The following is a 13,885-nucleotide window of genomic DNA, read 5'->3' on the forward strand; positions in this document are numbered from 1 at the left end:
CTCCTCCCCTCATTCCTCCCCCGATCGCCGTCTCCGTTTTACAAGACCCCATTCCTCTCAAGTCCTTTACTGGAGCCCGTGTGAGAAGGAAGTTTTCGAAGCACGGCGCCGAGAGCACGGTGTGTGTTTGTGTCTCTCTTCTTCTCCCTTTCCCTCCGTCCGTCTTCCCGTCGCGGCCTCCTCTGTCGGGCGAGTTCTTGCACGAGGGAGTGCGGGCGAGCGTTGTTTCCCTTGGACAGCACGGCCCGAGCGACGTCGGCGCCGCATCGGATCGTTCCCGGCTACCGTAGGCACCAGGCGCCGAGACCTCGAGCCCCGCCAGTGGCGCGCGTCATGGATATTCGAAAGGCAGCGAGAGGCGTGGCCCGTGAAGCGGGGCGTGGAACCGCAGCGCGGGTGTCGGACAACTCGGTTTGAGGGAGGAAGTCCGCAAGAGTGCCTATCGCTCGTGTGCGTGCACAAGGGACAGTGCCCGTGCGTCTCTGACCTACCGGCGAGTGTCGTTCATCTCCCCGGAGACTTTTGTTTTTTCACCAAACTCGGTTTCGGCCGAGCCGTGGTCGGCCTGAACCCCCGAGTGCGGGAGCCCGCGGTGACGGCCCCGCTCCCCTTCATCCCCCGCCCGGTCCGCCGAGCGACCATGATGACGACGGACGGCGGCTCCGGAGGCGGCGGTGGAGGACGATGGGACTCGCCGGCCGAGTCGGGAGTCCCGCGGCGGGGAGACGCGGCCTCGCCGGCCGGCAACTCGTCCCCCGCCGCGCCCGCCACCGCGCCCTCTCCGCCCTTCCCCAAGCAGAAGATCTCGTTCAGCGTCGATGCCCTGCTCAGCAGCGGGTGCGGCGGAGTCAAGAGGCCCGCGCCCACGTACCCTCAGTTGCCTCCCCACCCCCCGCCGCTCCCTCTGAGGCCGCCCCCGCCGCCGCCCCCGTCCTCGCCGTCGCGGAGGCCGTCGCCGCCGCTGGCCGAGGAGGCCGAGTCCCGGCTGAGGGCGATGCCCGATGAGGACGAGGAGGTCGAGGTGACGGCGAGGTCCGAGGAGGAGGAGGAGGAGGACGACGAGGACGAGGAGGAGGGGAGCCGAGGTGGGTCACCGGGCGGCGGGGGAGGGCCCCCGGAGGGGCGACTGGACGGGCAGCAGAGGCACAACCCCCCCGTGGACGGGCACCCGCACGTGGCGGCCGCCCCCGGGTGGGCCTTCCACCTGCCGCCGTTCGCCTGGATGCCGTACCACAGGCCGTCGTCGCCATCCAGTAAGTATTACTCTCTCCCGAACGATCTGCGCCTTTGTCAGAGTGGCGCTGAGTGCCACTAAATACTTTGGATACTCTTATTACCCGAGAAAACAATAAGAATTTTGCAAATGCATCCATAAGCTACGTATCTACAAGTTATTCTAGTAATTTTCACGATAAGTTTTCTCTGTCACAAGATTTACGTAACTGCCGTCAATAGAGTGGCTGATCACTCATGCAAAAACCTCTGTTGATTGACTCAACTTTGTTGTTACTTTATCATAACATGTTTGCTCGTAAAATATTTAACTACATTACAGTGCATTGTTTCGATGCGAGTGATATTGTAAATTAAATTATGCTTTGTGTACATGCTATTACCCGAGTTGATAGACAGGAAAGTTCGCAGGAATGCATGTCTAATATTTTTAAAAATCTCGAATTTTTCCATGAAAATAATGAATCTACCTGATCTAACTGATGTTAGCAAATGTTAGCTAATGTCGATGTAATTATCTTATAATTCTGATAAATGGAGAAAAGATGTAATTTTTACCACAATGATAGCCACGGTCTGCCGTCATTGTCTGCTCTTCCATTACAGGTTTTGATTTGATCAAAAGCATTACATAAATTGATATAATTATACATTTGATATAAATTATATTTAATATTCTCGCCAATTACATTATTTGCGTATAATAATTATAACAATTATAATAGGTAGTAATGAAAGGTATACAATTTCATATACATCATCTCTTTAATTTAAAAGTCAAGCTTCATTCGGTGCATGATTCTTTCATGCTCTTATATTAGCACAGTACACAGAATCCTATCATCTCCTAAATGATGTGATTACAATAAAAGAATTTTAGAGCAAATATCTTATAAATTACATCAAAAAATGGAAAATACTATATCATTATTTTTTTCTAATTTCGTTTAACTTAGTCCAACACATCTGGCGAGCATCCTGTATACATTTTTATCAACATAATTTCATTCTTGAAAGGATCATTAATATCGAAACATATGTGGAATAACTCTTAATATATAATTCCAATTGTGCGCTTTAGTTTTAAGTAAAGTAACACCTCAGTCAGTCATCGTTCTTTTGGCTTTTTATCAGCAATTATTTCACGTTCATCTCTTTTCATTATCTTGAACAGTCCTCCGTATAGATTTGAGATTAATTATGTTCATTATAGTTTTGCGGATGCATTATAATGCGTAATGGACACCTTGATCAACTTAAGCTCATCTATCCTGCATAGCTACCACGAGAATCTGTCAGACATCAGATTTACTTGGAACTAGGGAAAACTGAATTTGTTATTAAGCTAGCGTTTTTTTATATAACAGCTTTAAATCTTTAAACTCTATAAGATGCGTAGTGAATTATAATCCTGCGTCATAAAATTCATGTTATTTCTGATTTAAAATTTCATAATTGTTAGATAAACTTGGCGACTTTGAGCATTCTGCGTTTATTCCCTCGATTCAACATTGTTATATTTCCACAAACGTAATTAGCTTCTTTAAGAAGACCTTTTTAGGTTTACCACGAAGTACCTAGGTACACATTTCGGCTCTGATTTTGTTGATGTAAACTGTTTGATCAATGTCAGCATATGATTAGGGATCGTTTCCTATTATCGGTCATTTAGATTACGGAAATTAAAAATTACGGAAGTCATGTTCGATTGCCAAGCCCACACAAGAATTCACAGGAGTAGTCTCTCTTTTTTACATGAATCTTAGATATTAATTTCAACACCTTTATATTATATTAATATTCGGTGGAATTCTGGTTTACAAATCCGTCGCAATAAATAAATTAACCTTTGCTACATTAGCCTTTACTACGGGTAGTAATACTCTATGCAGTGGAATTCTGACAGGATTTTTGTATCACGTTCAAATTTCGATACGAAATAAGTTTTCTGAATGCAATTAAGTTTCTAGTCATTTCTTTTGTGGTCTTTGAATTACAAGAAAAACATAAAAGGCGAGTTACGTCCTCATATTTTGCACCACCGTCTCTAAATCTAGAGCTTCATTGTAACCTTTACCGTTTATGAGATAACTTTATGTAAACAAATATTAATAATAACATTTGATAATACAATAAATTTAAGCTCGTAATTAGTATGTCGAATTATTCTGTCTACTCAAATATTATTATACATCAACGATAAAAATCATTTTTTTCTCTCGAATATCACAATATCTTTTGTCCATCAACCGATGGCAATCCGTTTTGATTAAATGTTGCCATTAGGCCTCCGGAGGATGCAAATGCGACATTAGGTATATGTCATTCCGCCATTTCCCCCATTTTTATATTCCTTGAAAACCTGGCTCAGAACCGAAACATTACCGTCATAGGAGGTTCAACCATTTGTGTCAGTGCACTATTTAAATAAGCAAATCCTCACCGTAAACAGTAAATCGGCGAAAAAATCGATTTTATCAATGACATGGTCCAATGCCTTGGCTGTAATTTTTCTGACCTGATGACAAACATATGGAAATGACAGAATATACCATGTTTCTTTTTAATATAGTTTTTATTGGAATATTTAGAGTTATGGTATTCTAAATATCCCTTTTTGTATCTTATTAGTATTTTTTTCATAGAAATGTATGATGAGGTTTTTGGAATGCCACAGATTATTTTTAATAGCATGAAAGACATCTCTTCGTTACCCATAGATAAGGTAGATGAATATCTATTAACTCTATTCTAGCTCTGTAGTTCTAATTGGATTATTTGGAGTTCGTTTGAATTGAAAGTCTTAACATGGTTCATTCATTACGAACTTACTTTGAGAAGTAAAGAAAAGAACGCCTTCAGTTTGGAACCTCAAGTTTTTACGGTATTAAGGAATCATAATAGTTTAAGAAATGCACTTTTGCTGTAAGAGATGCTTTATTGCGAAAAGATTATGTAGATAATTGAACACTATAAGCATAAGTATGTTTAGTAGTAAATGTTAATAACAATTTCAGGTTCTGCCAAATATTAAATTGTCACTACTAATGAAAGACTAATGGTAGATAATGTGTTTATAAAAATCCATTATGAATCTTTTATAAATGTCATTTATTTATTGCAAGGATTATTTATGAAAATTATGAATGCATCCAACATCGAATCTATAGATAAAAATAATTTCTGTCTAGTATCTATATGAAACAAAGATAATAAAACCATCTTGGCATCGTCGAAGAATTCCTTTGACTTTGGGGGCATATAGTTAATTGTAAAGTATTATTCCGGGATTTATACAAATTCTAGAAAAATTCGGTGCAGAAATAATTTTTAAGTATTTTTTTTATTCATTTTGCAAATGAAAGAGTTCTAATTGTTAAACGACTGTCTCACGCTTAATTAGGGCATGAATTCACACTCTTATGTTTTAAACCGATATGCTTTGAAGCCATTTACACTGTAGGTGAGGTGAAGAAAGAAAAAGCAAGAAGGAAAAGGATGTAAACACTTAAATCGGTCAAAACTCCTGCATTCCTATCAAGCTTTGTTATTAATAGATGGTATGCGTTCACGAAGCGTACTTGCCAAAATCGGGCTCGGTGGCAGATGAGGAATAATTATAGCCCAGCGGAGGAAACTATCGTGTATGACGATAATGGTTCTCAGGAGGAAATAAGTTAATTTTGGTTTCTAATGAGTAACTTTCCATTCAACTGTGTCATTCGTATTCATGCATAGTCCATTTCAACCTGAATCAAAGGTATTCTAATCTTTAACGATACTAATTGCAAAGTTCCTGGATAAGAAAAACATTCAACCTTTGCTCAACAACTAATTTAGGGAGAGGATATGAAGTGTAAAATAATTGTATAGGTCATACATGAATGTATTGATGTTTAATATATCTTATTTATTGAAGAAAGCGTATTTGTACCAAATAAGTTTAGGACATCGGAGAAAAATGACTATGCATACATTTCCGTTGCTCTTTTTATTACATAATCAGATTTCAACAAAGCATTGATATCATCTAATGCAACCGACACGATTTCGTTCATCATATAAAGAATATTGTCGGACCGTGTTGATGTAATTTGCAAGTCTCATGTCAGCTAATGTTGTCATGGTTTGGACTTTTGCCGGCAATTAGCTTACTTTTGAAATACACTGACAAAGACTTAGGTCTATCATCAGCTATGCTGAAAAGGGTCCGACATATCATGCACAATCATTAACTCGTCCAAAGGGGGGGGAGAGACTTTTGGTAACCATTTCAATTTTATTCCAGCTTCTATTGCTTTGCAAAATCTTTTCGTCTGCTCACTTTCGGTGGCCATGACACATCCCTGATTCTCGACCCCCGTCACCAAAGTAGACTTCGAAAAAGTCTCGTCTGTCATGGGAACCTCCCCCTCGATTTCAATGTACTCCTCCGAAAAGTGGTGTGAAGAAAGGAAACAGCTCCACGATATCTCCCCGCGGAATCTATGTCCACGCAATCGTCTCAATTCGACGGAGATACCGCATGAAAAATTGCGAGGGGAGACATAGGGGAGGGGGTGGGAATATGAGAGGATCCCGCTTTGAACTCTCTGGAAAATGAGTTACATAAAAGGGGTGGGAGGGCCGATATGAAAGGGGGGACGTTTGCGGGTTTTGGTGAGGTGGTTGGGGGAGTGGGTTGGCGCGGGACGGAAGGGAGCGAGCGCGCTAAGGGGTGGTTAGGGGCTGGGAGAGTGGTTCAGGAGGGTGGTATGGGAGCGAAATTGATATCTGGAGTGTAGCTCCTAAACATCTCTGTTTCACGGGACGGCGATTCGGCGAGCGATGCGTGGCGTCGGGCAAAAGGCGATAAGCAATTACGAACGGGGGTGGGAGAAAGAGGTGGGTTCCCCCCCTCCCTACACCTCCACCCCACCTCCCCCACGAAATAGTAGCCTGGGCACACGTGTCCACAAGGCACGGGGAAGAAGAGAGAGACGCACGCGCTCACTCACACTCTCGCATACCTACACGACGGGGGGGGGGGGCGGAGCTTTCGGTTTTTGGGGAATAGGGTTTGGGTGTGGGAGGGTTGGAGGGGGGAGGGGTGAGAAGTGTTGGAGGGTGTTACGGTGTGGTGGGGAGGGATGCCCTGTAGAATGAGGAAAAGGGTCTTTTCATGACAATCCCCGTCCTACTCCTCCTCCGCCCCAATGTCGATACGCCCTCAGAGACCTAAAGCAGCCATTAATCATGACACCAAACACCCCCGGATATCCATTCCCTCCCCCCACATCATAGCCTATCTTCAACATCCGACCTCCTCCCCACCATTTTCCTCCCAAACACCTCCTCCCTCCAACCTCCCACAGTGCCCCTGGCATAAGAGCACCCTTCGCCCCCTCTCTCCTTTGCCCCCCTCAAGTCTTTCCCACACCCTTCCCCGCCCTCCCCGCCACAATTTACCCATTCTTTCCCAACGTTCACGCACATCCCTCCTTTCGGGATGAGAATCTCGAGGTGAGAAATTAATAACCAGCGCCCTTGTTTGTTTATGCAAATGCACGTGGGGGGGGGATTCACTTCGCTCGACTCAACGTGACCATCAGCCAGGAGGTCATGGCAGGAACCGCAGCCTGAATCTCGGAATCGTGTCTGTTGAATATGTTTGGTCGCGGCTCAGAAGTTCAATGAGCGGGCTCGGAATGTATCCCCCTCTCTATTCGTGGGTTGCGTAACTTGATGCCCTGTGGCCCATAGTGAAAATCAAGACAGATCTGTCCGTCGGATTGTTTTCCACATTCTTCGCATAGCATCTATTACTTTGGCATCCTTCACTCCATCTCAGAGATAAATACTAATTTCATATCCCAGTGAATGCTAGTAGAACTTTGCGGAACTTGATAAAAAATAATGGAAAACTATTTCAAATTAGTTACGTACTACCTTGATCAAAAAGTTCCCGGAATAACCACCGTGTGGCGCTCCCATCGTTCCGATTTGAGTTCTGTTTTTTTTGTTAAATTGTTACATCTGTTGTTGATATTCCCTTTAAATCTTAGTGTCATAACTTGACATTTGCAAAAGTTACGTAGCCAAGAGTACATCTATCTCTGTGTGTGTTGGCGATTTTTTACAATTTCAGAAATGGATTTAAATTTGCAACAACGAACTTGTATTAAATTTTGCGTAAAAAACGGATTTAGTGGCGCACGGACGTTGGAAATGTTGGAAAAGTGTTTCGGCAACGATTCTCTAAAAAAAACGGTCGTTTACCAGTGGCACGAGCGGTTCAGAAGTGGTCGTGAGTCAATCGAAGATGATGAACGCAGTGGCAGACCATCGACATCGAAAGTCGGTGAAAAAATTGATAAAGTAAAAGAAATGTTGGTCAATAACCGCAAATTAACCATCAGAGAAATAGCGGAGGACTTGAACATTGCCTATGGATCCGCCCAAGACATTGTGGTTAATGATTTGGGTTTCCGTCGTGTAGCAGCAAAGTTGATGCCAAAAGACCTCAATTTCATGCAAAAAAGAGACCGTGTTGACGTCGCAAAAGACATGATTTGCGAGGCTGAATCCGATCCCACATTCATCAAAAGGATCATTACTGGAGACGAGACGTGGGTTTATGAGTACGAACCGCAATCCAGACATCAGGCAAGTGAATGGCGTTCACCAAATGAGCCGAGACCAAAAAAACCACGTCGTTTTCAGTCAAAAAAGAAGGCAATGCTGACGGTTTTCATGGATTACAACGGTGTAGTGCATCATGAATTTTTGCCAGAAGGCCAGACAGTAAACAAAGAGTATTATTTGGGCGTTATGAGACGTTTGCGTGAAGCAATTCGCCGAAAGAGACCAGAAATGTGGGCAGAAAACTCGTGGATTTTGCACCATGATAATGCACCGTCGCACAGTGCTATCATTATTCGTAATTTTTTGACGAAAAATGCAACAAATACCATCCAACAGCCACCGAATTCACCTGATTTGGCTCCCTGTGACTTCTTTCTGTTCAATCGAGTTAAAAAACCATTACGGGGAACGCGTTTTAGCAGCCGAGAGGAAGTAATGGAAAAATCGCAGGAAGCACTGATTGACATACCGAAAACCGACCGTAACTTTTGCAAATGTCAAGTTATGACACTAAGATTTAAAGGGAATATCAACAACAGATGTACCAATTTAACAAAAAAAACAGAACTAAAATCGGAACGATGGGAGCGCCACACGGTTGTTATTCCGGGAACTTTTTGATCAAGGTAGTATTCCACTTTTGGTGCGATTTATGTTCCGCGATTTTGATTATAATTGATCATGTTTTATTATAAAAGTGAAAATATATATTTAATTATAAACTAATGGTAGAATTGTATTTCTACTTGTTGATTAGGTATGTATTGAACGTCCTCTAATCACAGTCATATTCATTTTTCTTTGAAAGATAAGCGTGCAGTATTCATCATACAATCTTTACATTGCATGGAACGACAAGTAGTTCTCATACCCTGGTCAAGAGAAGTTTTTAATTCATTTATAGATCTTAGGGTAAAACACATTTACTTCGTGGTCAATTGGAATAGTACATGAGGGCTATGAGTACCCTAACGTATGCTACCATTTGTGAATGCTAACTTATGAGTACCATAATTTACCGGCCTTACCTAGACACAGCGGTAGTTGTTTGAAAAATATCACTGTATTGGAAAGTACGCAATATATAAAGCATTTGTTTCAAGTTTGAATATGCCACGTTGTTTATTATTTGTTTTGCAGCCATCAATAGTGAATGTTTTCAGTGAATATGTGAAAATGGAGTAAATTGGTCATCGTTATGTGATACAGGACTTTATTTGAAAGGCATCAGCCCAACCAATATAAAAGCTGAACTGGATTCTACTCTGGGTGAGTCTGCTCCTCGTATAACATAAAAATAACCTCCTGGGATAATCACGCTGAAAGTTATATAGCGTGAGTGAGCAACTCTATATTATTCTCTAACAACTAGTCGCTTTCAAAACTATAAACTCTGGCAGTTAGTAATAAACGCATTTGCTGATGAAACTATATTAGTAGGAAAGAAATTGCGAATAATGTGAAGCTCTGAAAAAACCAACTTGGTAACTGATCTCTACATCTACATAATACCCCGCAAGCCGCCGCAAGGGCGTGTGGCGGGGGGTGTTAGGTCACCAACCGTAAAAAGGAACAATACCACATGCAAAACAACAACGTGGAAAATTACACCCACAGCAGCGCACACACTCATGCAAAAATCCCTTTATCAAACACTCATGCAAACACATATACCGCAAACCAACAAAAAACTGCACCCCAGGATGCAGCGAGAAAGCCATCCTACAACACGCAAGCCAGGACACAACAAGCAAGAATGTGAAACATCACTACCACTGATGTTACACTCTACGTGTAAGTATTAGTTTTTGTGTGGTTGAATGGGGTGAAATTTATGATCCCTCTGACAGAAGATGCAATGCGTTCCTCGCGACAACCAATGCAAATTCATCCGGAGTTCAATTGGAAGGAATATGCGCACTGGGGGGGGGGGAATGATGCAATAACACATTTTTCCTAATAAACTAAAAATAAAATCGATGCCCTTGAAAATGTGTTCATGCAGTCCACTACGTACCTGTATCTGGGATCTTGTGGCCCAACTTTTCCAGAGAAAACGATCAGAGTTAATTTTTATAATTGCTTAATAAAACGGAACTTCGGAAAAAGTCTTCTGACTATGAGTATAATCTTAATTCAACATTTTGTATGACCACTTGAATACGTATACATGTGTGTTTATAATCTTTAGAATACAATAGAGAAAACTAAGATCAAATAAATCATTCGCTTGTGATATGCGATCATCAACATTCTTATTTCACACATTTTTTCCGAAGTCCACCGAATTATACCATAGACTTGATTTATATAAATGAAAAGAGGAATATGGAGTTACAACGTCATTCGGAGTCAACCGTTTTTGGAACGTAGCTTCCCTTTCGAAGTAACTAAGTATTGGGCGTGTATTTTCAGTTAGTATTTGATCCCCGTGTAAAACTCTCGAGAACATACAGGAAGACTAGAATTGGTGAAGTGAAAACCATGCCAAACGGAATTTTACCTTATTCAAACAATTTATGTGCATACCAATATAAAGAACCAACAGATAACTGAATTTGAGTACGAGTCGCTCGTGCGATGTCCACTTATGAGTTATAACACATGTTAAAAGAGAAATTTTCATTTTACTGAATTATTCTTCTACTACTGAATCTCTCCTGATTCTTAATATTTTTCCATTGAAAATACTGATCGAAGTTTCCTGAAGCCGGAATCAATAATACGTTGGAGATCTGTTTGATAATGAGGGGCGGTTTTAATTAATATTTAATACAACCTTGGTTTTCGCGAAACACTGAACCCTTTCATCTACTTCTGCGCAACAGTTTAGGAGCAGTGGGTGGGTGATATAATATACAGTGCGGAACCGAATTGTTCTCACTACTTAGATATGACCTCTTAAATTTTATTATCCTCTTGCAGAATAACTGTAGGCCTAAGGACCTCCTAAAATAAATTCAATTTTAACTCCACTTTTTCACGGAAAGAATAGAAGTGAAACGCTGGAAGCGCATTAATAATAAATTTGTGTGAACTTCTTTCCTTTTTGAACTGAACTCAAGTCTGTCGCAAGATAATATGAATCGCCGTATAATTACCGAGTAACCTGACATGCGAGTCCATGTAGAGACTATAATCCAAATGACTTACGTGAATTACAGAGATTTCAACCCAATAACTTTTGCACATGGCATCAACGAAACGGTCCAAATCCCACGCTGATTGGATAGATGGGCAGTGACGATTAAATTATAGAGATATAACTCCTGTCGAATCAATGGATTCTGTAACTCGGTTTTTCCTCGCATGACTCACTAACTATAGCGCAAAGAAAGCTAAACTTTGGCAAATTAATTCAATCATCCCTTTGGGTATTTTTTTCTTCCAAAAAATGTCATGGTTTTCCTCAAGCCCACTGCTGCACACGACCCTGCGGCGCCTATGAAGGTTTTCTAGATGTTAATACCGGTGATTTTTTCAATAACACAATCTATTTTTTTATTTATATATACCCTGCAATCCACCGCTTGGGTGAGTGGCAGGGGGTCAATACACATCAGAATAATTTTACCATAGCATGACCCTACCGCGGTCAATCAGCTTAAGCCATCCGTTCTGCAAAAATTCGCACCTCGGAAATGACGGCATCAGAGACGCAAATAGGGCTGACACAACCTACGAGACGCCGGCACACTCCGTCCCGGTCCACCCAGCCCCCTCATCCAAACCACCCCCCCCCCCCTCCTCAACGAAATTATGCGTCGCCGTTCGCCTCTCGCATCTCCGCGCCGAGGGGCGAAAAGATGGCGAGACGACGAGGGAGAAAGGAAGAGCTTATAGATTGTGGCGAGGGTTAAGATTTGCTGGAGGAACGGAGGGAGATTGAGATTAGGGCGATAAGGGTAGTGAGTGAACCGAGAGTGATGCTGGACGGATCCCCCTCTGTCCCCGCCTTAGGGGTCTCTCGTGCGCCGTGATAACGTCAAACACGCCCACGCGATAATGGTGCGACGCGGGGGTGCGAGAGGTAGGTGGTTGCCCGTGTAGGTCGGTAGCCCGTCACAGGTTTCCCACCACTGCGGCGGGGGTGGAGATGGAAAGGCCCCCGGCGAGCGGGCGAGGGAAGACCGGGGGCGTCCACCGATTCGCGGAATGGAATCCCCTCGGTGGGCAAGGGCAGATGATGGAGAGGGGGTGAGAGGGAGGTATCGTGCCAAGCCCCGGTCGTCGTGGGGGTTAGGGGGAAGGGATGGTGTGCGGTGGAGAATGGCATTGTTGCGCTTCGCCCGTAATCGGCTGAGTCGTTTTATATGGGGGGTCGGAGAGGGAGGATGTCTATCGGAACAGGACTACCTCACTTCCTCGTCTTCGTTTTCGTCTTTTTGCTTTAGGTCTGTGACTTTTAGTCACCAGTGCAGAAGATCCTGGCAGTGTGTGTTGTTACGGAGCTCACCCTTAGCTATTCGGAGTTGAGGTCTTGTTCACCCTGTCGCAAGGAGGAAAATTCTAGAGGATATCCACCAGTGCTTCTTAAGGTCAACCTATTGTTTTGCTGATCACCAGTAACTCCCGTCCTCCAAGGGTGGTGCAGCCTTAACCCCCGTCTTGAAGTGAGTTAAGAAAGAGACTGCGAAACTGTGGGGAAAATGTTTGCTTCAGTCTATAAATGCATATTTTAAAATTAAAATATCAAACACTGAGGCTATAAGTATTCCATAAAATCGACTGGAGGTAGGTTCTGGGATTCTGCAAGCCAATGGCAATCCAGAGCAAGTGAGCATATGATACGGAAAGGAATTATGGGAGGTAGAAAGTTATCAGAGCTAAAACAAAAATGAATTATTTAATACAAGGTTCGTATACAATATGGGGTTTAAGGGTATTTAGTGTGATGCCAAAAAGGATTAGAAGTGCAACAGAGCGTAGTCCCTGGTTCAATTAAAACCTACTTTAAGTGGGTAAAGTTATCCTAAATAAAATCATTGATTTAATAACTTGAAAGCTCTCTCATGCTTTGAATGGATTTCCAGAGGTCTCAAACTATACAGGTCAAGTTTTCTAATAACTGTGCACAAGGTAATAAAACTTATATGGCAGAAATATTTAAATTAACATGAACCTTAACACTAAATAATTATTTTGGACATGTAACCGGGACAGAAAAGGGATCTTTGTGAGATAATTTAAGATTTTTTTATTGATTAAACAAATTCCTACTTAATACACTGCATATGACGAGTCGTAATGAATTCCTATCAGTATTTCATTTGACTACTTGTCCTGTTGTCACTTTTATGTCAATCTCATTAGGATTGCGTCTCAATTTTATTAGACTTCAGAGTTGAATCAATGCATTTGTTTGTTCATGAATTATTCATACCTCATTCTCTTTAGTCGGCGAGTTGTTTTTTTCAAGGCCACAATATCTAGCACGCTCTTGTCTAATCCACTCAGGGGCTCGGGTTAATCAAATTATATAATCTTGACTCCTAGTGTTAACTCCACAAACGCAGCTCTGCAGAGGTGTTGAGAAAGGACTCCCGACTGATTTATGTATCACTTACATACAATCACAACAGAGCGAGAGAAAATTGTCATGCGAGAACAGTGTTTAGTGGCAATACCGTTAATTTTCTCAGTTCTCTTAAAAGTTTACCAATTATCGCAAACTAAATTCACATCTATTTATCGAATGCACAGCATTGAATCACTAAAGGCATTAAAGGAATAAATCATTCGCCACGTTCGATTAACATCCATTAGACTAGTGAACTTAAATATTAGATGCCACCTAACATTGATTGTATGGCGTCATGGAAACCTTTAAATTTGCATTTATTCAATCCATATTCTAGGCTAAAGTAACCTACACTCAAATGACGACCCCATTCTTGACTTCATCACGAAGCTAACTGACTTGGGTTAAGTCCGATCATAAGTTATTAATCCCATAATAATACCGGGGTTTCTTTGCAAGAGAGGCATCTCCTGAGGAGTTGAATTCGCACTTTTGAAATCATTCAGG

At 42.2% G+C, this 13,885-nt stretch overlaps 1 protein-coding gene across 1 annotated transcript in view; it reads left to right on the plus strand.

Annotated features, from left to right (window-relative positions):
- Positions 1–643: 643 nt before the first annotated feature.
- Positions 644–13,885, plus strand: part of LOC139688083 (homeobox protein MSX-1-like) — a 33,226-nt gene continuing 19,984 nt past the window's right edge. The window contains exon 1 of the mRNA XM_071585505.1: positions 644–1,253. Coding sequence (XP_071441606.1) covers positions 644–1,253 — 610 coding nt within the window. The remainder of the gene's footprint in view (positions 1,254–13,885) is intronic.

This window comes from Hetaerina americana, unplaced genomic scaffold (genome assembly GCF_022747635.1).
Source record: "Hetaerina americana unplaced genomic scaffold, ioHetAmer1.1.p SCAF_2, whole genome shotgun sequence".
Taxonomy (NCBI): domain Eukaryota; kingdom Metazoa; phylum Arthropoda; class Insecta; order Odonata; family Calopterygidae; genus Hetaerina; species Hetaerina americana.